The sequence below is a fragment of the Olea europaea genome, chromosome 8 (assembly GCF_002742605.1).
Source record: "Olea europaea var. sylvestris chromosome 8, O_europaea_v1, whole genome shotgun sequence".
Classification (NCBI taxonomy): domain Eukaryota; kingdom Viridiplantae; phylum Streptophyta; class Magnoliopsida; order Lamiales; family Oleaceae; genus Olea; species Olea europaea.
In genome coordinates, this window is record NC_036244.1 from 8,051,881 (window position 1) to 8,075,384 (window position 23,504).

Here is a 23,504-nt window from a genome sequence, read left to right on the forward strand (position 1 = left end):
AAATAAAATATTTTGATATAAATCATCATAAAAAACAAAACATACTAATTAATGAAAAATTGAAGATAAAAATTCGACTGAGTATATTTTAAAAAATAATTGTCATAATGAGAAAAAATTGAAGGACTTGATAAAATGTGATGTTTGAAACATAAATTGCGGTGACAATACGGAATTTCCTCCTTTTTATGGATAAAATCGCCAAGCCAAAAGATTATAAGCACTTATTCCAAAAGAAGTAAAAAGAGAAAATATATTAATAAAAAATAAAGTAAACCCCCAAAGTCTGACAGAATGGCTCACAGCTTTCATAGAGGAGATCTCCTCATCCTTCGCTTTTTTTCTCATACTGGTTAGTATCTAATGTTGATTATAAATACTTATAAAATATTTAATACGTATATTTATGGATAAAGTTGTTTTAGTGTATGATAAATTCATGATTTATGGTTTCTTCTCATTAACATGTGTTCCTTTTGTTATTAATTCCTGGGTTTTATAAGCTTGGGTTCAATTGTATTGTTTAGTCGATATTTTGGAGAATTTTTGGAAGATTTTCTGAGATTTAATACTCTAAAAAAGGATCTGTTTTTATTAATTGGGTTTTGGATTTTGAATTTGAACCTTTTTTCTGAAATCCATATTTTTAACGCTGGGGAGGTGCATATGTTCTTTGAAATTTGGGAATTGATGATTTGACACCGTTTCTGATCAAACAAAATACTGGATGCTGCTTATCTATGCAGATTTTATATATAGCCTAATGGAATTAGTATTTGTGAATTTTGTTCCCATGCTTTTATTTAAACTGAAGAGATATAAACACCTTTTAGCTTGTTAAAACTTTAATTTCAGTTACATGATATGTTCAATAGTTGTGACTTCAGTTTGATGGATTCGTTTTGATGTAACCAATCGAGAGCATGCCAAAGAATTCGACATAAATCTCTGCCTTGTCATCTATTGATGCTGAGAAAATCTCTCGTGGAAAAAAAGAGATAATGTTCTGAAGTTTGAGTAACGTTTTTTCTTTCTTTCTGCATAGATTATAAGAAACTTTAGAAAGAGGATATATCTCATTTGTTCTCTTTTTTGTGGATTTTTAATGTGTGCTTCCACCCTTGAAGCATATTTGAAATTGGGAAAAAAACCAAGTAACATTCTAACATCCTTACATTTTCTGATTGAACAGATTAATGGAAATGTGTCTGTTGATTGACGCATTCGAGTATGTAGCTGTGTTTAAGGTTTGAAAGACTGCACAAGACAAGAAGCTTAAATTTAGGTAGCGAATAAGCAGGGAAGTTGAAGGTTTTCTATCGATCTCTTATCACATGCTTTCTATGTGTAGTTTTTGGTTGTTGGTGAACTTAGAAGGTTTTTCTTATACTGGGACTTCATCGTAAAAGCTAAATGAACAAAATGCCTTTGTTAATGGAGCAAGCAAATAACTGTAATGGTAATGAGCATGTTATTGACATAACTAATTGCAGTGATGCGTCCTCATCTATCACTTCTGATGAGCTGCAGTCCAATGGCTTAGAGGAGCAACAGAGTGAAGATCAGGGTTCTACTAGTGTGAGGGTTCCAGATTATCAACCTCCACTTTTTTCTGCTGATGGATCAAACTCAAGGAACTCACCACTTCTTCGGAGAGGAACTAGCCTCCGCCGCCGAAGGAGTGTCTTAAATTCCGGTTTATGGATATCCTTTTTGCTAGTATTTACAGTGAGCCAAATTATTGCTGCCATCGCTGTCTTATCTTTGTCAAAGCATGAGCATCCACATGCTCCTTTGAAGGCGTGGATTGTGGGTTATGCATTGGGATGTCTAGGGTTGCTTCCTCTTTTATATTGGCGTTTCCAACATCGTAATCAAGATTCTGAACAGGACGAATCTCATCATCATCAAGATTCTTCTCAGAATGGTTATTCTGCAGTTTCTTCAACTAGAATGGTTTTGGGGCGGGAAGATCGTTGGGCTACTGGTACTGCATCTAGAGGTGGTCAGAATGTAGGACTACCAAGTTCAGGGTATCTATTATTATTTCAAAAGTTTTTTTTTTTTTTTTTGTTAACTCTATTCCCTTCTTCCTAGATCATAATCTGTAATTCTTGTTTTCTTTTCACCTCAATGAATTTTGGAGATTACCATTTTTGCTCCTTTATCTTTTTCTTGACTAACTAGTGCTGGCTTCTTTGGTTGTTTTCATCTGCTTTGTGCTTTTAGTTCATGGACTGAAATTTGTTATGGATTAATAACATGGTGGTTTAGAAAATTTTCAAGCTTTGTGCGAATTTACCAACACTATGGCATGCTAACCATTCAAGTATCTAATGATGAAAAACATTTGCTAGATATTCTTTTTCATTTTTCTTTTATGTCCTTGTCTCCTTTTTACTTTTGCATTCTCTATTTCTCAACAGTTATTTTAAAAATCATTTCGAAGGTAAGTCAAAATTTTCCTTTGCGTTTATTTTAAACTTTTACATGTTAAGTCATAACATTGTGGCATCACAAGGAGTGGACTTGCAGAACTTTTGGCTAGAAATGTTGGTTCATTCATCTTCGTTAACAAGTTCATTGTAGAATGAGAGCTAAATGCTCTGAGTGTATTCTTACAGAATCAAAGCAATTATGGAATACTTCAAGATGGCTTTGGATTGCTTCTTTGCTGTTTGGTTTGTAGTTGGTAATGTGTGGGTTTTTGGAGGTCACGCATCATCTGCCGAGGCTCCCAACTTGTACAGGTAGTTTAATGAGCATCCTTACATCGTACTTTCATACTAGTATTTGTGTCATTCTTTTTCATACTTTCGTGATGTATTTACTTGCAGGTTATGTATAGTATTTCTTACCTTGAGTTGTATTGGATATGCTATGCCCTTTATTGTGTGCGTGGCAATCTGCTGCTGCCTGCCTTGTCTAATTTCTGTCGTCGGCATCAGAGATGATTTGATTCATTATCGAGGAGCCACTCAAGAATTAATTAATTCTCTGCCAACTTATAAATTTAAGGCGAAGAACAAGAATAGCAGTGACAAGGAGTGTATCCCAGATGCAGATGAAGGTGGGATAGTGGCTGTCGGAACCGAAAAAGAGCGTTTGATATCAGGAGAGGACTCGGTAAACTTCAATTTCTTTCGCGTCTTGGATTCTTTGATGTTTATCTTGTTTTATTTTTTGTCAATATAGGAGTTACAAGATAATATATGTGAATGAATGAATACCATCATAACTAGATATAAAATTTAAAAAAAAATAAAATAATAATAATAATAATAAAAATATATATATGTGTGTGCATGCGTGTGTGTCTGTGCGTGCGCGCATATATATGTATGTATATGTATACATATATATGTATGTTTATACATATATAATTTCGTTTGCCGACTCATGAACTATCACTATAATTTGAATCTGCTGCTAGGAGTTGATAAATTATGTTGTCTGCCAAGGCTTTGATGTTGTGAATCTAATCTAGTCTTCTCCTAAATATCAAATTGATAGATGCTAACCATTAAATCTTAAGTTGATGTGGAAATTGGAATTGCATGTTTATTAATTTTTCTGAGATGTAATTGTGAACAAAACTCTTCTCATAAAAGGATATTCTAATGGTTTTATTTTCATAATTTGTAAATATTGGATCTTAAAGTATCTTTGGGAAGTGTTTATAAACAATAATGTTTATACAGATAGAAATGAGTGGTGATAAATTAGGTGGTATTTATAGGTCTCATGAAATATGTAGATAAAAAGTAGTTCCGTTTAAGAGTTCTAATAAACAGTAGTGTATGTGAACACTTCCCAAACATAAGCTTAGATTTGGTTTGCTTCCATTTTGGCTCCTTCTGAAAATGAAACAAGGTAGTCGACATTGATGTGAATCTTCGAACATATGTTTTTCGAATCAATTTCAATTTGGTTGGACACTTGCACACATTTTCTTGATCTCAATTCATTAATGAGATTTCGAATTAATTTGTTTTTGTGTTCTATAGATTTGCTGCATTTGCTTGGCGAAATATTTGAACAATGACGACCTGATGGAGTTACCTTGCTCTCATTTCTTTCACAAAGAGTGTGTAGACAAGTGGTTGAAAATCAATGCCTCTTGTCCACTTTGCAAAGCTGAGGTCGACGAAGATCATGCTGAGTCCATCGACTGAAGCGACTGCTTGCAGCAAAGACAGCTTACCATATGGACAGTCAAGTTTGTTGCCTGGTTTTTTGGGAAAAAAATATGCGAACGAATAACACAATCATATAGTATAAATACAAACATCTTGTGGAATTGCTTGTGTAATGTTTTGACTAATAAATAATTTCACTATTGCAAAGGATACGACTCTCCGCCTCCAAAAAAAGTTTGATTGCCAATGCTTTTTTGCCCTAAGCCCACATATTCGGCTCGATACCCCTCCTAGTCGTGGAGGATCTTGAGCCGGGATATCAGAATAAGGGGCCTTGAGAAGAGACTATAAAGGGGAAATTACACCACCCGTTTTTCAAATTTTCATTTTTAATGATCAGATGATAAAATTATTCTTTGAAAAATCAGGTGTATCTCAACCGACATTTATGCACAATTGTACCCAGGTCACCGGCCCCACGCACCCCACCCCACGCCAACCCACCTCATTCCATACCACACCCTAAGCTAACACCATTTCCACCCAAAAAATGGTCACAATGAACAGTCACTTTCACAACCCACACCCCAAATTTCCCACACCCATTTCATACCTGTGCATGTCGAACACCATCTCCACCTTCCTCTTTGGCAACATGCTTGTCGCGGAAATCTCTCTATAAATCTTGATTACGGGCTCAAAAAATGATCAAACGAACACCAATTTACCTTGGTTCGACCCAAGACTTTCGCCTTCACTTTGGATTGCTCTCTTTCTCTTTAACCCCCACAAAGGAGAAGGGTGGTAGTGTTAGCAATCCACAAAGGTATGGAAAGGAAGACGAAGATATTACAATGGTTGAATCTCACTCACAACCTCACATGGCTTTCCTCTCTCTCGGTTGTCTCTCTTTTCTCAACTCTCCTCTCCATTGCTACACCACACACACACACCAAAATGGCTGGGAGATAAATACATATATATATACATATATGTTAGTTTAGTCACCAAATATGGGCCAAGAGATCTCTAAGTGGGTTGCCATATAACCTAAACTAATGAGTCAATTTCCAATTCCATATGAATCACTAAATGGTCCAACTAACCAAATAATCATCCAACCCAAACTCTAGCCATCCAAAAGTGTAGTTCGTCTCTGAGTCGAGCCAAGTCCATGGCGTCGATAAATAATCCGACAACTGTTTTAAATCATCGCCCGAATTATTGAGTATCAAAAAACCCAACAATGCTCTTCTCATTGTCTCATCGCCACTACTTCTCCAACGACATTTTTCTTGACATCTCGATTGACATAGACGAATCCGCCATCGGGAAATAAGACGATGACGGGCAACTGGTTGTGTTGTTATTGTGCCGTCGATGATGGTGAGTTTGGGATTCGAGGTGGCGATTATTGGATGGCTATAGATCTGAACACAACTACTTTTCAAGGGCTTTTCTTCTCCAAAAAAAGCTCTTCTCATCCTCCTGTCCTTTTAGTTAACGATGTCGCTGCTGCTTTTGGTTGTGCCGTTGGTTGTGTCGTTCTATCGTCCTCGATGGTTGTGAGTTGGGGATTCGAGGTGGCGATCGTCAAATGGCTACAAATCTGACGATTAACGTGGTTGTAGATGAGGTGCAGGAGGTGGAGGTGTGATAGAGGTAGATGTGGTTGAGTTCTAGGTGGTGGTAAGATGGAGGTTGAGGTGGTTATGAGTGGTGGAGGCGAGGCGAGGTGGCGATATAAACGTTTTGGGTGGTATCGACGATGGTAGAGTGGTGGTGAGGTGAGATGAAAAGCCATTGTTACTAATTAATTGGGTAATTGCGACAAAAGAAAATGAGTATTTTGTGATCGATAAATAATTTGTTGCTTAAAAAATATATGATTTGTGATTAAATTTGTTATTGTTACCAATAATTTATGTTTTTGTGACTATTACTTTGTGCTATTTGTGACTAGTACGTGATTTTGACCATAAGTTGTGTTATTGTCATGCTTAATAAATTAACAAGTCACAAAATTTTTTTGAAACCTTTTCGCAAGTTTCTTATTTTTGAAAGTGTATTTTGAAATTTTTGAAGTTATGTATTTTTCCTGGCTATAAATGCTCCAAAATGAATAGCAAGGCATATTGTGCAACTTGATTAACAACATGAAAACTTTCAATTAGTAGAAGTCCACTCATCTATGTATGGTCCCATTTTCCCAGATGGTCTCCAATCTCCATGTCATGGCTGATGTGTCAGTCTATTTTGGCACCTTGAAAATTTTCTTTATCAGCTGAATTTCAAGTGCAAAGAATATAACAAGCGATGAGCAGTGCTGGGCGTACAGACCCAACATTTACAGGGATCTTAACGACACCTCACAAAGGTGGGGTGGGTTTTTTTTTCTTTCATTTTTATGGCATCAGGGCCTGCGTGGGGCCGACCCCATGTGAGGGGTCAGTAAGACCCATGTGCTTTGTTCACAAGCGATATCGTTTGATGATAAATTAAAAGGAAGATGACTCGATGGTTGAAACATATTTGACAAACCTACGTATTATTGCAATTGTAAAAAGATAAGTAAATTTAATATAGTTTCACGTAGTTGTTAAGCATTTTTGTTATTTTGAATTGTCTAGTAGATATTAAATGTTGGAAATTTTTGATCCTAACAAGGGAAGGGAGAATATAAACCAAGGAAAAGAGAAACACCGAAAATTGACTTGAATACTTGAATACTTCAAAACGGTATGGACCATTTTTGCAATGAGTACATAAAATATGAATGTTTTTTGCTAATTATCTATCTAATATTCTACATGCACTCAACAAGACTCCACCCACAAATTAAATGGTAACTTAGCATATGTTAACATGACATTTACCATTTCAACTAATATTTTACTTTTTCTCTCAACGAAACCATTTCATTTGAGTATCCTAAGTGCAGATTATTGATGTACTCAAAATAAGTTAAAATCACTAAAAAAAATATTCACATTTTTTATCACTTCTTAGAGTTTTTATTTTATTATGTAAATGATTTTCAACTTCATTTTTATAAGTTTTAAATATATCAATTGCTTCGTGTTTATGTTTCATTATATAAATATAAGTACATTGAGAGTGATCATCTATAAAGATAATGAAATACTTATTTTCACATCTAGTTAACATAACATTAAATTCACATATATCCAAATGAATAAGTTCTATAGAAGTCCTATTCATAGTTTGATAAGGCTTCTTAATCATTTTAGATTCCACACATGTTTTACATTTATTTGCATTATTCATATGATATGAAATTATATTCAATTTAACATTCTTTTCTTGGTACTAGCACTTTATGACCTAATTTAGCATGTCATAATGTAAAAGGATCAACCTAATAAACAAAATCAAATTTATAATTAATAATATTGTCAACAATACACAATTTGACCATTCATTCACTTGAATAGTATTTTCCAACCAATTTTTCATTTAGCGACAATAAGAGTTTTTCAAACTCATAAAACTTTTAATTCCCGATTTTCTTAGGAGATTTTTGTTAACTAAATTCCTATTCATGTCGAGAACATGTAGTAAATTTGTTAAGGTAACGATTTTTCAAGGAGTAAAGATAATATCAACATTTCCTTTTCCAACCACTTTGGAGTGGCCTTCATTACCCATTTGACTTGTTCTCCATTTGATTCATGATAAGTCTTAAAGAGTGACTTATCATATGATACACGTATAGTTAAACATGTATCATACCACCAACTGTAAACTTTTCCTTGATAGCATTTATTCTGCTCACGGTAGCCACAATGCTCGCTTCATCAATGTAGTTACTTTGCCCTCTTTCTTGTTTTGTTTTCGGTGTCAACAATCCTAGCCCTCGTTTCTTCCTCAATTCGGAGATGTTTTTGAACTTGTTTTTAAAGAGTAAACTTCAGAACCATGAAGAATCTTTTTTCAATATCCTTTCCAAGTCCTTGGAAGTTTAGCAATAATTGCTCCCACTTGGAAATGTTTCAGAAGTTCAATCTTAACTGCCTTTAATTTGTTGACGAGTACTTGTAATTCATGCACTTAGAGAAGAAAATGAATGTTTTCAAGAAATTTAAAATCGAAATACCACGTCAAGAATTTATTTTTATCTTCTTCTTCGGCTTTATGTTTGTTCTTTGATGCATCCCAAATATGTTTTGCCAATGAGGTGTTGGTGTAGAGATCATACAACCAATTGGATAGTCCGTTGAGTTATGTGACTGCGACAAATTAATTCATCTTCTTCACGCTTTTGCCTCTTGGCTCTTACGACATTGATATGTCCATTTGTTGGTTCTGATAGTGGTGCCAACTCTGGATCAAGGATGTAGAAAATCTTCAACATCGTGAGAAGGATCTTCAACTTGTCTTGCCATAGAGTGAAATTTGTTCCGTCAAATCCATCCGAGCGAACAAGGTCTTGATTTATATGTTTGATGGCAACCATAGTAGTTTCATTTTCCATAGCAACAACTTTTAGTTTGAAATTGTTGGAAAAACTTTGATCCTGACAAGAGAATGGAGACAAGAAACCAAAGAAAAGAGAAATACTGAAAATTGACTTGAATGCGTAATCCTTGTCTTCAGACTAAATTTGCCCTCTCTAGGATTATTTTTTATGTTTAAAAGGACTCACGACAAATAATTTGTAGGATTTAATAAGCTTTAGAAGAAGAAAGAAACGAAGAACTTATGTTCCCTTTAAAACTCGAAGAACACTTAAAATGATGAGTATATAAAGAGACTTTTGTAAAACTTTTTATGAGTGGAATGATTTCAATTGTTGGTGGTGTAATGATTGTGTAGAGGAATGAAATCTATTTCATATATATTATATAGATTCTCAGTCAAACACCAAGAAAAAGCCTCAAAGGTTCATGAAAAGGTGCCAAAAAATGAATAAAAAATTTCAAACCTAACAATCAAAAAATTGGCTTGAAACATCGCCCAGGACAAAATTAGCGATCGCCAAGGGTAGGTTTTGGCCTTGGGTTATTGAAAGTAGCGTTCGGCGCACTCACCTAGGCCAAAATTTCAGCTTCTCCATTTTTCTTCTCGTTTTTTTTTTTCAATATTTTCGTACTTACTCTACACATTCATATAGATGTATTATCATTCCAATATAATCATCATTATAAATTGAACACCAAATTGCAACACTACATAGAATGGATTGATTAACAAAGAAAGAGGAGCCCTCCAATTTGAAACTCTCATCTGTATAATGACTACTCTCTCATATAGAGAATGGAGTAGAGAATGCTGGCAGCATCCATAGGTGCAAACCCACCTAACTGAACAACTTCCATTTCACTTGTGTTATAAGAAAAATTAGAATACTTTTTATTTGGAAAAAGAAATATTCTAATTTATTGCATCTATTTCATGATCAGAATAGACGAGGATACAAATTACACCACGATTTGAATAAGAAGATTCCATACAATAAAATGGAAGGATTATAAATTATCTTCAAAATAATAGATAAAAATACCGCAAATGGACTAAGTAAAACCACTTGTTTCTTCTTTCTCCATCCAAGAGGCAAGTGTGGTCCTACAATCAACGACATGTCGCTAAGCTAAAGCATGAGTTATGGGTTTATGATCAATACGATACCTTTCTCTTACATTTGTGATGGGTTTGAAACAAATAATATACGAACAAGCACTTCTCTAAAAGACTTATTTTGTGAAATTATCTTGGAAATGATTATTAGCAGGCTTATAAGTTAAAATTAATAATTAATTTTAATCACACATTTAATGAACTAACAACTTTCATCAACTTTATCATAATCTATTAAAAATTTAATCTTTAACTACCAAACAGGAGCTAAATAAATTGATTCAATGAAATAGAAGTGCACGACATTAGATAAAGAAATGGATAGAACTGAAACAAATGTGAAATGTAAAAAGTTAAGTAAAAAATTACCATTGAGTGAGTTTCCTTATAACAAGACTTTCCACACTCCTATAGTCCTATGGGGATAATCTTTTTCAAGCCCTTTTAGGGGAATTTCAATTACGAATTTTTTTAAGGGGTAATTTATTCATAAAACTTGTTATTTATTTTAGAGTCAAGTAATGGAATTGAATAAGAATTTTAGAAGTTATTTAAGGGAAAAAAGGGGTAAGTTGGAAAATTTCAAATTTTTTAGGGACCTAAATGAATTAAATTAAAAACAATTTACTTTAGGGGACCTAATTGAACACAAATTGAAAGTTGACTCATAAGGCCAAAAATGGTAGGTCCAAAACTTGGAGACCCATTTTGACGATTTAAGCAACCACTTTTAGGCACTTGTACAACCAAAGGTGGAGCCAGGAATTTAGGTTGCCGGAGACAAAATTTTTAAAAAAGTTGATGTACGAAAATAATTTAAATATAACCAAAAAAAAATCATAATATAACATTATCTAAAGTTGTACCTAATAAGATTTTACATCATAAAATCATATGTAGTAAATCTAGATTTAAATTCATATTGAATTCTCGTTCGATATAAAGTTTCATACAGTCAACTAAAAACTATTATCCATTTTATTTCAAAAGGTAACTAAAATAAGAAAATCTCATCACTAATGTTCAAAATGATGAATTGAATGACCAAACTAAGTACCAAAAAAAGAATAGCATGGGTAAAGCAAAAAGTTCGAAACTTTATAATAAAAACTTTAATGATTCATTCTCATTTATGAAACATTATAACAAAAACTTTAACACATTAAATTAAATTAATATGCAAGCACATCACACACAATTAACAAAAAGTCAAAGTTTTGGACGTATGGACCTAATTTTCTCAAAATTATAGTGACATTGGGTTAGGACTGACTGTACAATTGGGCTGCTGGTGAGTTGATGTTGGACTAAGTGACTAAATCTCTATGGAAAAAATTCATACATCAAGCTTTAAGTATAGGCCAATCCAATTTTAAGAAAACAAGTTTACAAATTCAAAATTCATATGGTAATTAATAAATATTATATATATAAAAAATCTGGACCCACTCCAATCTCTCTTCAATCCCAGCCACAGTCATTGACATCCACCTGTCGACATCCCCTCTCACAATAATAACCATCCATTCACATTAACGGACATCCATCCACTCGCTGGCATCTATCACTGCCATCTCCTCTCATAGTCACTAACATGTAAATTGTTGCCTATGATGTTGATCTTTCAATTGACGGATTTTTGGTGGAATAGAATAGACGTATTATCTAATTGTACATCAGTTTCAAATTTTTGGCGGTGTGATTTATACTATAAATAAAATATTAACTGTGATGTTGATCCAATGGCATGTACCAATTTTATTCGATTTATGACCTTTGGATGTTTATCTGTTATCTGTCATATTGATCCAATGACATATGACCTATATAATATGATATGTGACCAATGAAGTGTGATCTGTGACCTGAGGACATTGATCTATGACCTACGCATATTGAGTTGTGACCTTGGAACAAACTGTGAGCCACCGTTGCCATCGTCACCACCACCATCATCGCCATCGTCACCACCACCAAAAGAAAATAATAATAATAATAACAACACCTAAATCTTAGATGAAACAATAGCACCACCACCACCCACAACCATAACCACCATGTAGAAACAGATGTAACAGAGGTGGAAAAAAATTCCACAACCACCACAATTGTGCAACGACGTTCATACTTCTCCAAAACCATTGCACAATTGCGCAAACGAAGTGAACGCCGCAGTATACAGGGTTGCAGGTGCAACGCTGCATAGCAACACATGAGGTCGCAACAAGCGACACGACAACTAGGGCGACGTTGCGTGGTGTCACTAATCGCTGAGTTGTAGCGCCGCATGCTGCAAATTGATGATGCCATTCATAACATTAGTCACCGATCTGCAATGCCAGAGAAAAATGGGGATGGGCCATGGCACGAACGGTCATCTAAAACATTAGCTAGATCGATGACATCGCTTGGCATGGCACGACGTCGCGCCATATAAGAGGATATGGGGCCACTATGATTTTGGGGTTTTTAGGGTTTGGGAGGCTATAATTTAGAAAGAGAAACTAGAGGATAGAGGGAGAAAAGAGATAGGATTTTGGGGGTGGTTGGGTAGATTTTATAATAATATTATTAATATTAATAGTTGAATTATTATATGATTTAAGAATAAGTAAACTTTATTTCTGATTTTTGAACTACAATTTTTGAAAACATGCCGCAGTTTAATTTCCACAATTTCTATTTTTAATGGACCATTTGTTATATAATTTTAGATATGGGATTGGGCAGCTCATACCACCCCTTTTTTGTGGAAATTATAGATACTAATAGATTTGAAGATCCCATTTCATAACCCAGTGGCTTGTTTACTATTTCAAAAATAAGAGATTTTTCAGTTAAACATAATATATAAAGTAAATATTAAATACCCAGCCAATCCCTAAATCTCTCTCCAGTGAACCTAACCATTTTTTCCACTCTCTATTTACCAAGTAGTCACCAGTTGATTAACATCTTAGATGGCAATCACCGGAGGAAAAGAAAAGGAGTGTGAGACGTAGCGCTGACGCCTTAACTGTTGCGCCACGTTGGAAAACTGCTTGATGCTGCAAAATCGCACCACTACGGGTGGTTTGCAGCACTGCTCGTGGTGTCTAGCCAGGCCCTACGACGTCGTGAAAAGCGCCTCGCTAGCAATGTAAGGCGGTGGGAGAATCTTTTCTTTTTTTCCTTAATTTGATTTGTTCCATGGTTTATGGAGGTATGGGTTGTGGTGTGTGATGTGGGTGGGATGGTGCATTGTCGTGGCTTTGACGGTGGTGGTAGCTTTGTTTTGGTGGATATGCTCTAGCGATGGTGGCTCTGTTGCATTGGATCTGGTGGTGATTGTGGCAGCTTTGTTGCAATAGTGGTGCTCTGTTCGGTGGTGGCGGCTCTTTGCAGTGATGAATATGTTGGTGTACTATATCGATCGGTTGTCGTGAGATAGGGGTGGCTCCGGTAGTTACGATGCTCTATTGTGGTGGTGAAGTTGTTGGTGTGCTGTGGTGTTGATAGGTTGTCGTGAGGTGGTGGTGGCGGCTCTGTTGGCGACGGCGCTCTGTTGTGGTGGTGGCGGCGGCGACTCTTGTGATGGTTAATTTGTTGGTGTGCTATGGTGTGAATAGGTTGTCATGAGGTGGTGGCGGCGACAATCATGATGTCACTGGAAGCAGTGGTGAGGCGGTGATCATAAATTATTTAGTTGATTGTGACCAATAAATTGATCAATGTGTAATCAATAAATAATACGTGAATAACGAAATAGATAAATTGTGACCAATAAATAATATGTAATCTAAAAATTTATTAATTTATCACCAATAATAACTCTAGAATTTGTGACCATGTAATAAAATGTGATTTATAAAATTAATTAAATGTGACCGATAAATAAATTGTGACCTATAAATTTTTTAATTTATAACAAATAAATAAATTATAACTTATAAAATTTTTAATTTGTGATCAGAAAATAATTTGTGACCAATTAATTTGATAATTGTGCCTTTATATATTTAAATAATAAAATATATTTTTGATGTATTATTTTATAAATAAAATATAATAAAAATCTAATTTTTGAAGTTTGAAACATGTTTTCTTAATTTTGAAATGTGTAGTACTTAAATTCTTATGAATTTCCCTCTCACCCCCCTCGCCCCCTCTTTTTCATCAATATAGTCCGTCTAAAAGTGCATTTCAAAGCAGAATGTGAGAGCTTCAAAATGGTGTAATATAAGATTCATAGATAATTGATCACGGGACAACCCTTGAATCTCGACCAAAACGTAGAGACCTCAATATGAAAGTAGCAATTTAAATAAAGAATTGACCCCTTACTCTCACCACTTTTCCTTTGCTTCATTTGACAGTAAACTACTACTATAATGTGGGAGAATGTGAGTACTATAACTGACATTGCAACACATTTCGAAAGTAACGAAGAAGGTGGCCAACTCCGAAGCAGAGTTCGCAGTGTTAGGATAGATGTGTTGACGCTGAAATACAAGGATATCAATTTTCATGTCTCAAGCAACATTAATACTATTTTTATTTATCACTGGTTAATTGCAGAAAAATCTTTTACTCCCACATCTTGCTCATATCTTCACAGATACGGTCTACTATAATTCCGTTAACGTCTTTACTTCTTAATATAAATAAATAAGATAATTCTAAGATATTTGATTATGAAAGAAAAACCGTCCACTTTCAAAGAACGATTTTCTAAATTGTAGCGTCTGGTGTGGATTCTGCTATCATATTTCTTTTAAAACATAAAATAAATCAAGAATTAAACAAAGATTTTGACATTTTGTCCACAACAAGCTATGTTAATACTTACCAATATAAGGGCATGTTATCCTAACACGCAAAAATTCGTAACTTATTCAATTTCAATTATAAGAGAAATATCAATCTAGTGCACACTTGTTAGAGGACCACATGGGGATCGCAAGAGAAGCTGCTTTAGGGAGAAGAGCAAGGAAATGGAGATTTGAAAATATTTTTGAAATAATAAGTTGGCTTGAGGAGACAAGGAGAGGCGGTCGAGAAGGAAGAATGCAGGCAATTTTTGGAAGAAAGTGAGATTCCCATTACAATAACTCAGCCACCTACAAAGATTTGGTTCTTTGAGGGCAATTTTTGGAGCAAAATGAGAAAAACCATTACATCCATACCCAAGATATTAACAAATCAAAAACTCTCACTTTGCAAGACAATAGCAGACACAGCTTCTGACCTATCAAAGGCAGGCAGACAAGAAGCCAAAAACTATAGAAAAAGTACAAGCAAATACAGGCTATGCAATGCAATGCAATGCAACGCAACGCAACATAAGCAAACCAACTGTATGGATCCCAACAGAATTTCACAGTACAAGCTTTTTATCAAGAGAGTTGATAAAATTTGGCTGATATGGAATTTCAGTTAATTAGTTTGCAAAAGCTGAAATGGATGAACCAGATGTTGATGCCCCTGCTTTACCTGTCACATTCTGAGACGCTACCTCACTGGAGGATCCAGACTCTGGCACGTCTCCAATGTCCAAAGTGTCGGGAAGCTTTTCAGAGAACTCGGGATAGATCTGTAAGGAAGAGACAGACCATTTATATATCTTTAACTTGAGACATTTAGACTAATCAAACACGGTATTGATATCCAGTACACATGTAAACCTCATGCTTTCTCAACAATTCTGTCTTTGGACAGGCAACACTTCCAGCAAATCTGGTTGGTTGATATCTTGAAAAATGTTGCAGGCCTTAAAATAATTGGCCATTCACTAAAACAAAGCCGGCTAGAGAGTGTTGAATCTCAAAGTACTGATCGAGACAGACATACAAACAATCTATGCATAATTCTAAGCAGCTTTAAATATTATGCAGAAGCTTGATTTAAACTAAAGCCTGGAATAATATTAGAAGCATATGATAATTGTAAATACTATAGTATAACAGCAACTTCACACCCCATTAATGATCCTAATGAGGACTACTGATACAGCATTTGCAGCAGAATGTTAAAACAGTAATATTAGGATGACGACCACGAATGAGAAAAAAGAAACTGAATAATCTTGGTTGTAATTTGTTAATGAGGCGATAAAACTTGTTGTATAACCTAGGACCAGAATGCAGGTGAAGTGTTTACTGTTTTAGAAGAAATGTCCACAGAGACGCGTTTCTTATTCATCACTTGTTACAAACATTCCTAAATAATTGCAAGTGGAAATTAGGAGAACAAGCAAGGAAGCACTAAAAATGACGAAAGTTGTGAAGACTTTGGGGCTAGAAGTGTCCCTAATGACATTTTGAAATTCATGGACAAATTGGAGTTTTTTTGTCAACATTACTTACTAAAATCATTTCAACGAAGAAGATGCAAGATGAATGGAAAAAAATAAGGGAGAAATCCAGGAATGTGTTACGTCATAAAATGAAGTACGAGAAAGAGTGAAAATACTCAAAAGCTTGATCAAACACAAAAAGAGTGAAAATACTCAAAAGCTTGATCAAACACATTAGCACGACTGAAAATAACAAAATGAACGCTAATTAAAGCATCGAGTGAGATTTCTTAAATATTGGAAAGCACATAGACAAGTTCACATGGTCAGAACTCAATCTAACAGAAGATAACCTCAAGTTGATTCAGCATGTCAACTGTGGAGTCCAGGTCACCTTTGTTTGCTAAATAGACATCAGAAAGAGACTCCTCTGATATACCAGGAAATGTCATCTGAAGATATGCCAAATCCATGTCAGATTCTTCACTGAAGCTTGATTTTCCAGACATCTCATGTGGATTAAATGATGATGAGGCATAGAATTCACCACCAGGATGGTCCTTAGTGTTGGAAATCTGAGCAACTTGAACAGACTCAGCACCGTGGACATAGCTTTGAGAAGGGTTTTGGTGCTGTCCTTGTGTCCACATACGATTTGGTTCATGTCCAAACCAGACGGAGTGATTTCCACTCTCTAATTGATTTGCCAAAATTTTAAAATCTTTGCTTTCATCAGTTCCTCCTCTTTTTGAGAGTGGTATGTATGATGCTGCATAGGGGTTTAAAGAAGATGCTCCACCCTTCATTGCTGCAGATTGAAAACGTAAAAAGACAGGAGGAATGGGGACATTATGGGAAAATAACTAAAAAGAAATTTTCAATTTATAAAATCTGCCAAAGCTAATAGCAAACTAAAAACAGTGGCATCTCAAAACCTAAGAGTGACAAGTTTAAAAGCATTTGAATGGGAAACACATGAAGTCCGAGGTAATAAATAAAATTAAATGATGAAAACCACAAGTAGCATAGTTGATAATTAATTCAAAATCTTCAATTATATGATGAAATTAAACAGAACCAGAAGCAGGTTCCTGAATATATAAAATATGGTACAAAGTTTGTTCAAGTTCGCAAGAATTGCACTTGATTGCATTATTTTCTTCATTGTTTTTATTTTATTTTTGTTTCAAATTTTGGTTTTAACTTGCCCATGTTTTTGTTGGCAGGCAAAACAAAACTGTTGCATCTATGACATGTAACAGTTCTCCAATTGGCAGCCATATGGCTTCCTCTTCAGAGTTTCGATTTGTTCTCAAAACTTTCAGCACAATGAAGCATATTTTTTTCTCATTATATTTTTCTCCTCTTTTATTTGATCAATGACGCTCTTTTGGTCTATGAATTCACGACTTCTTGTAGCATCTGCAGTCGTAATAAGGTCTCTCTCTCTCAAACTTGGAAAAGCTAGAATTATGGTTTCAAAAAAAAAAAAAAAAAACCCACATAAATTGGATAGAGAAAAGGCACGCACAATTATATATTGCTGCATAAAACAGAGGAATCAATTGAACAGATGCATAGACACATGCGCAAATACACACATAATAAAAACAGAAAATAAACATACGGAAAACAGACACACGTACACGACCTACATAAATCATTACTCTGTTAATATCTAAAAAATTAATGCCACTGAATGCGAGATCCTCAGAAAAAGATGAATTCAGAATTACAAAGGCATGAAACTAAATAAAAATTATCATTTCTAACACAGACAAAGTAGTGCTAAAGAATTCATTAATTTCTCAATAAAGTACCTGAGTTCATTAAACGTTGACACGCACATACACATATACATGATCACATCGACAAAATATTACAAAACTCACGCGTTCAATCGATCAAGAGCTGAATTTCAGATTGATGAGGAAACCCTAGATTTCGCGATCGTCGAAATTGAAAAGATTTTTCGCCTTTCCCCCCTATTCGAAAGAGCAGAAAAGATTAGAAGAAAAATTAATTTGCGAAAAATGGAAAATGAAGACGGTTATTTTTTCGTCCCGTCATTTAGCTTTGTCGCTTTGTGGAACGTGACGTCATTGTGATTGGTCGATCCCAATTAAATAGAATAATCAGGACAAAATATTTCAATTAGAAAAGCGATGAGTTCAATCTAAAAAAAGGTTGAACTCCAATTTTAAGGATCTCCCATTGTCTCTTCCCTAGAACATCGTGAGTGAGGTAAATCGCAGGTTATACCTCAAAGGGTACAGGGTGGAATGGTGCTTATACACTTGTACTTACCCAAGAGCCAAATTCATATTTCAGGATTCGAACCCTTGACACGACAGCCTCAAGTAAAGCTGAATTTCTCCACCCTCCCCTTTTACCACTTGGAGATGTGCCCTGGGGGCAACGATGAGTTCGATCTAATTCTTATAACGTTTGGACAAAATAGAAATCCTGCTCGTCTCATTTTAGGCCTTTGGCTTTTCGATACCTCCAAAGTAAATATGAAATTGGATATCAAATTGACGATCAACGTATTCTAAAAATGAAATCCATATATAAAGACACAAATTTAATAACAAGGAGAATAAGAAATTGTGATGTGTAATTTACCATACTTCTAAAATGTCATACCTATCAATTTGATAGAAATTTATTTACTCAATTGATCAAAACAGATTTGTCTTGTGATTAAATTATAATCAATAGCTCATATTGATCGTGTTGCAAACTATATTATCGTCAAACACCAATCTTTCTACTAAATGCATCAAACATCTTTCCTGAGTACAATAAAAGTTCGAAAGAACCTGTCACATAGATGACTTCCTTTGGTTTGTTCAAATTTGTTCACGAGTAAGAAGAAAACTCTAAAAGAACATATTGGTGCATGTTTGACAAGTTCAAAGAGCTTACTTATTTGTAAATAAGTGTAAAATAAGTAATTCACTTAAAATTACTTATTTGAAACTAACATAACATTTTACTTACAAATCAAGTAAATTTTTACTTATGAGTTATAAAATACAAAGAAACTACACAAGTAGGTATCATTCCAATACACCAGAAATCAATTTCAAACGCAAGGTGGATATGATAAACAAGTCACACAAGTTCTGAACAAAGGCACATTCATCAAAATTCCACAAAAAAAATGTAGATTTGTAGGAAGAAGTATTAATGTGACAAACAGAACCGTTAAAGAGTACAAATGAGAACAAAACTATAGCAAGTCCATCTATCATAAAATAGTAGGCACCAAGAGTTTATTTCAGAAGACAAAACGTACGAAGACATATTTATCTCTGTCAGTATGTAGCTCGACCAATCTGCTGCTCCTACCGCATTGGCTGCTGGTTGTAATGGCTCTTCTCTTTCTTCTTAGCAGCAGCAAGTCTTGCATTCCTTGCAGCGGCTTCCACAGCAGCTGCCTTTGCAGCAGCGTCCATCTCTTTGCTAGATTTCTTCTTCTTAGAAGATGCCAACTTCTTCAGACGCTCCTTCACATCAACAGCAGATGCATCTTCTTCTCCCTGTTCTGTTCCAGCAGCTTCCTCAAGACCATTAGAGACATTCGAGCTGTTGGGTTGATCATCGTGTTCCTTAGACTCCTTTGAAACTTTATCCTTCTTTTTCTTCTTTTTTGCATTTTTAGATTCTGCAGGGACATTATCCTTCTTAGCATCTCCATTCGACTCCCCTTCTTTCTTTTCTTTTGTAGCATCTACAAGTGCACAAAGAAAGTGTAACTTCAGTCTGAACTATGGTCAATTTTAAATGTATATACACTGTTATTAACATCTACAACTGCACAAAGGAAGTGTACCTTCAGTCTGAACTATGGTCAATTTAAAATGTCAATGTACTGTTATTCACAAGCAACTGTAAAATATTCTGGTGATAAGAGCACTGTTATCGACATTATTTTCTCATTATCAGTTAACAAGTACCATGTACACAATAATAATTATGCATCTCTACCAAACAGGGTCCAGAATGAAACAGTTCATAGATTTATATTATAAAAAAAAAAAAAATGGTCCCAAATAAATACAATAACCATAAATGGAGTAGAATAAACAAAGCATTTAATGGACAAGACCCTAAAGAACGTAATACATAATAGAAAGAATTTTCTGTAAGGAAAAAAAAAAAAAAAAAGCATAATTACCGGTTGATTCATCTTGGGCTTTCTCTTTTGGGGTAACTCCAAGATCGGCCAAAATGGCCTCCAATTCAGCAAGCTCCTTTTTCCTTCTCTCCTTCTTGGAAAGCTGTCTTTCTGTTTCTTTTGCTGCCTGAGAAGTTTCTACAGGCTTTTTTGCAATTGGCTCAGGCTGTTCTTGCACCTCTGGTTCATGATCGTGGTCATCTTCCACATCATCATCACCTTCATCAAGAAGTTCTTCACTTTCACTTTCCTGAAATTTGGATGTGCAATCATCCATAAGACATAACACGTATCACAAACAAAGGCATGAAATAATGACCGTACCTAAAGGAATAAATGCACCAAACAACAAAGCAAAGACGTTCGGAATTTCCAAGAAAAAGGCAAAAAGGGTCTTGCTAATACTATGACACATGTAAACATCTGCAGCTCAGAAATCACCAAAATCACTGATAACCATTCATCACCATTATATTTCGCTAACTCTGCCACTATTATAGGTAAATACGGCAAGAAAAGTACATGCCAAGTCAAATATTTGAAGATTATTGTCATGGCCCATTTATGAAAGGGTAATGATAGGGCAAATTGTTGTAACTCATATGTAAAGAAGCAAAAGGGGAAAGAGAACCATTCTCTTTCTTTTCATAAAACATTTATGCCACTCAAACATAAAGAAGCAAAAGGCGAAAGAGAACCATTCTCTCTCTTTTCTTAAAACATTGATGCCATTTCCCATTTTAAGAGAGAAAGAAGGGGGGGGGGGGGGGGGAAAAAACAAGAAAGGGGGGGGGGGGGGGGGGGGGGGGGGGGGCAAACACTTTTTCATGCCACCACGATTCTCAATTTTGCCATTAACCATTGCATTGCAAACAAGACATCAGGAAATTATTATTGTTATTATTATTATTATTATTATTATTTTTATTTTGGAAAAGTAATCAAGTATTTTATTAATTCATGAGTAATACACAGGCAAAACAATTAAGCCATTAAATTTTAACAGAACAATACACTGTATATACCACTCTTACCAAAAGAAAACGAAAATATGAAATCCAGTTATTTTATTCATTATACCTCCAAGGGGTCTGGTTTATGATTCTCTTCAGGTTTATTCGAACCTGAATCGCCCCAAAGAGACTGGGGAGGGGCATTGGTGGCATAGTAATCATCATCATCCTCATCATCCACATCAGCCCATGACTTGGCAGTCAGAGGTGCAGGAGCCCAGAACACCTGCGGCTTCTCCTCCCCAGATTCTTTAGATTTCCCAGCTTTGGAGGCACTCTTACCAGTCTTCCCCACGCTCTTATCTTTGTCAGACTTCTTCCTCCTCTTCAGACTCTCCAACGCTGCAAAAACATTAGTGTTGCTAGCTGTGAACGATCCGTCGTCTCTCCTGTTCCCACCAACCATTTTCCAACGGTAACACAATTGCTTGTCTGAGATTGAAAAAACCTTGATAAAAAAAGCTACAAATCTGGATTTCCACTTAAAACCGGTCTCCCAGTTGTAATTTCCAACCCTAATATCAGAAACGGTTACTAAGAACAATCATAATTTCAATTAAATCGGAAAAGGGAATTCAAAAATTACAGAGAAATGATTGTTTATTCCGAAATGAATCTTTGAAATACCTAATTTTTGAAGAAAGTATATATTTATTGAATTGTAACTTTCCCGAGTCGTCGATGGACTGAGGACACAACGAAGGCAAATAGGGTTTCAGTAAACAGAGAGAAGGGCTAGGGTTTGGATATGTAAAAGATTAAAATGCACATGTAAAAGATGTTTGGGGATCAGTTATGTACAGATGCACATTGATATAGAGAGAGAAAGAGAACTTTATTGAAAGAAAGAGATGAAGGGGCTGTGGCACGGTAAAGATCACGTCAGTGAGGAAGAAGGTTTTATATATAGACCAGTGGTTTCTTCACAAATGTAGGGAGAGACGGAGATGAAGGGGGCTGTCAGCTGTGGTACAGTAAAGATCATTTTAGATTTAGAGGCCATTTCTTAATTTTTTTTTTTTTTAATCAATCATAAATCAAAATTTTTATTAATTTTTCAGTCACATATTCCATCAATTTTTATCAAAATCTACTAAAAATTTAATTTTTATTCAAACCCAGGCTAAATCTTCTCCAACCAATTCTAAGGTAAGCCCTTTGGCATGAAAATTTTAGGGGAAAAAGAAGTTACTTTTCAGAAATTTGTTTGGACAAAATAATGAAAAGTTATTTTTTTCATATTGGCATTTGGTGATTTGTGTTTTTCAATTTAAATCATATATCAAAATAAAATGTAATATTAAAATATTATAAATTAATTAACTGGACAATAAATAATTCTTTTTAATACCATTCCTTATCTCGAACACACCACATTGCCATTCCTAACCATCAACACGTCGTAACAAATAGAATTCTTTCTATTATAACACAGTACACGGAAACTTGTTTGTCTTGCAGAGTTCTTGCACAATTAACCTCGTCATAAACAGTAGGTGGAGACACCCAACGTCGAAAAAAAGGAAAAAAGAAATTATAACAGCCTTGTCACGTCCAAAATTCACGATCGTTTATCTGACTATATAATGTTGCATGACCGCATCATTAACTATGCCACAAAGAATAGGAAAATCATAAGAAAGAAAACTAATACAAAGAATATCTTGATCATAAGCCACCGATTTGATGAGATACTATTGAGATACTTGAGCAAAGCCCCTTGTGCTCCCTCCACATTTGAAAGTGTATCATCCATGTTCTCATCAATCCTACATGACAACATTGTTCTCAAGTTCAAAATCACTCTTAGAAGAAAGAAATAAATCAGGCAAGGAGAGTAATTTCTAATATGGACAATATATTCTTTAAAACTTCTATCTATTACTTGTGGGAGTATTAAACAAAAAACTGGTAAAACAGATATATAATCAGCGCACCACAGTACCACCACAATGAAAGGCGAGATGCCTCGACTCCATCTATATAAATGCATAGACAAATGCTAACAACCCTATGCTGGATTAATGATACAGTATTCTACTATATTCTCGATATCTAGGACGGATTTATAGTAACAATTATAGACATACATCAGGAAACCAAATATAACAAAGCGCTAGCTCATCTATCTCTCTTGCCTACTAAATGACAGAAAGTTATGATTGTGCAGTCTGAAATTGATTATTGACATTAATTAGTTGCGATAAGATAGACTTCATTTGTAAACCTGATAGCAATCTCTCCTTGCTGAGAAACCAAGGTAGCGAGCTGATTAAAAATATTGCCCAGCTCATGAA

At 34.9% G+C, this 23,504-nt stretch overlaps 4 protein-coding genes across 7 annotated transcripts in view; 1 reads left to right on the forward strand and 3 right to left on the reverse strand.

The window, feature by feature from the left end:
* Positions 1–229: 229 nt before the first annotated feature.
* LOC111398718 (E3 ubiquitin-protein ligase At1g63170-like) lies at positions 230–4,351 on the forward strand. 2 transcript variants are annotated; one of them, XM_023025772.1, is made up of 5 exons: positions 230–352; positions 1,193–2,033; positions 2,625–2,750; positions 2,838–3,126; positions 4,008–4,351. In XM_023025772.1, exons 2-5 carry the CDS (start codon positions 1,414–1,416, stop codon positions 4,173–4,175), a joined length of 1,203 nt encoding a protein of 400 aa, XP_022881540.1. In that variant the 5' UTR covers positions 230–352; positions 1,193–1,413; the 3' UTR covers positions 4,176–4,351. The 2 variants fall into 2 exon arrangements, with proteins under 2 accessions (XP_022881540.1, XP_022881541.1); XM_023025773.1 differs by lacking the exon at positions 230–352 and adding an exon at positions 451–1,017.
* Positions 4,352–14,908: 10,557 nt separating this feature from the next.
* On the reverse strand, positions 14,909–18,057 carry LOC111398720 (polyadenylate-binding protein-interacting protein 6). Of its 2 annotated transcripts, none has more exons than XM_023025775.1 (3): positions 17,904–18,057; positions 16,365–16,819; positions 14,909–15,309 (listed from the first exon to the last, which is right to left on the reverse strand). In XM_023025775.1, exons 2-3 carry the CDS (start codon positions 16,815–16,817, stop codon positions 15,157–15,159), a joined length of 606 nt encoding a protein of 201 aa, XP_022881543.1. In that variant the 5' UTR covers positions 16,818–16,819; positions 17,904–18,057; the 3' UTR covers positions 14,909–15,156. The 2 variants fall into 2 exon arrangements, with proteins under 2 accessions (XP_022881543.1, XP_022881542.1); XM_023025774.1 differs by having other exon boundaries at positions 17,832–18,049.
* A 1,080-nt stretch (positions 18,058–19,137) lies between these two features.
* Positions 19,138–22,171, reverse strand: LOC111398721 (general transcription factor IIF subunit 1-like). 2 transcript variants are annotated; one of them, XM_023025776.1, is made up of 4 exons: positions 21,835–22,171; positions 21,275–21,722; positions 20,195–20,444; positions 19,138–19,747 (listed from the first exon to the last, which is right to left on the reverse strand). In XM_023025776.1, the coding sequence occupies exons 2-4, from the start codon at positions 21,611–21,613 to the stop codon at positions 19,362–19,364; spliced, it is 975 nt and encodes a 324-aa protein (XP_022881544.1). In that variant the 5' UTR covers positions 21,614–21,722; positions 21,835–22,171; the 3' UTR covers positions 19,138–19,361. The 2 variants fall into 2 exon arrangements, with proteins under 2 accessions (XP_022881544.1, XP_022881546.1); XM_023025778.1 differs by having other exon boundaries at positions 21,275–21,639; positions 21,835–22,166.
* Positions 22,172–22,719: 548 nt separating this feature from the next.
* The window catches only part of LOC111398722 (syntaxin-32-like), a 1,833-nt gene continuing 1,048 nt past the window's right edge, over positions 22,720–23,504 (reverse strand). The window contains exons 4-5 of the mRNA XM_023025779.1: positions 23,435–23,463; positions 22,720–22,976 (exon numbers count right to left, since the gene is read on the reverse strand). Of these exons, the coding sequence (XP_022881547.1) occupies positions 22,817–22,976; positions 23,435–23,463 (189 nt within the window). The 3' untranslated portion in view covers positions 22,720–22,816. The remainder of the gene's footprint in view (positions 22,977–23,434; positions 23,464–23,504) is intronic.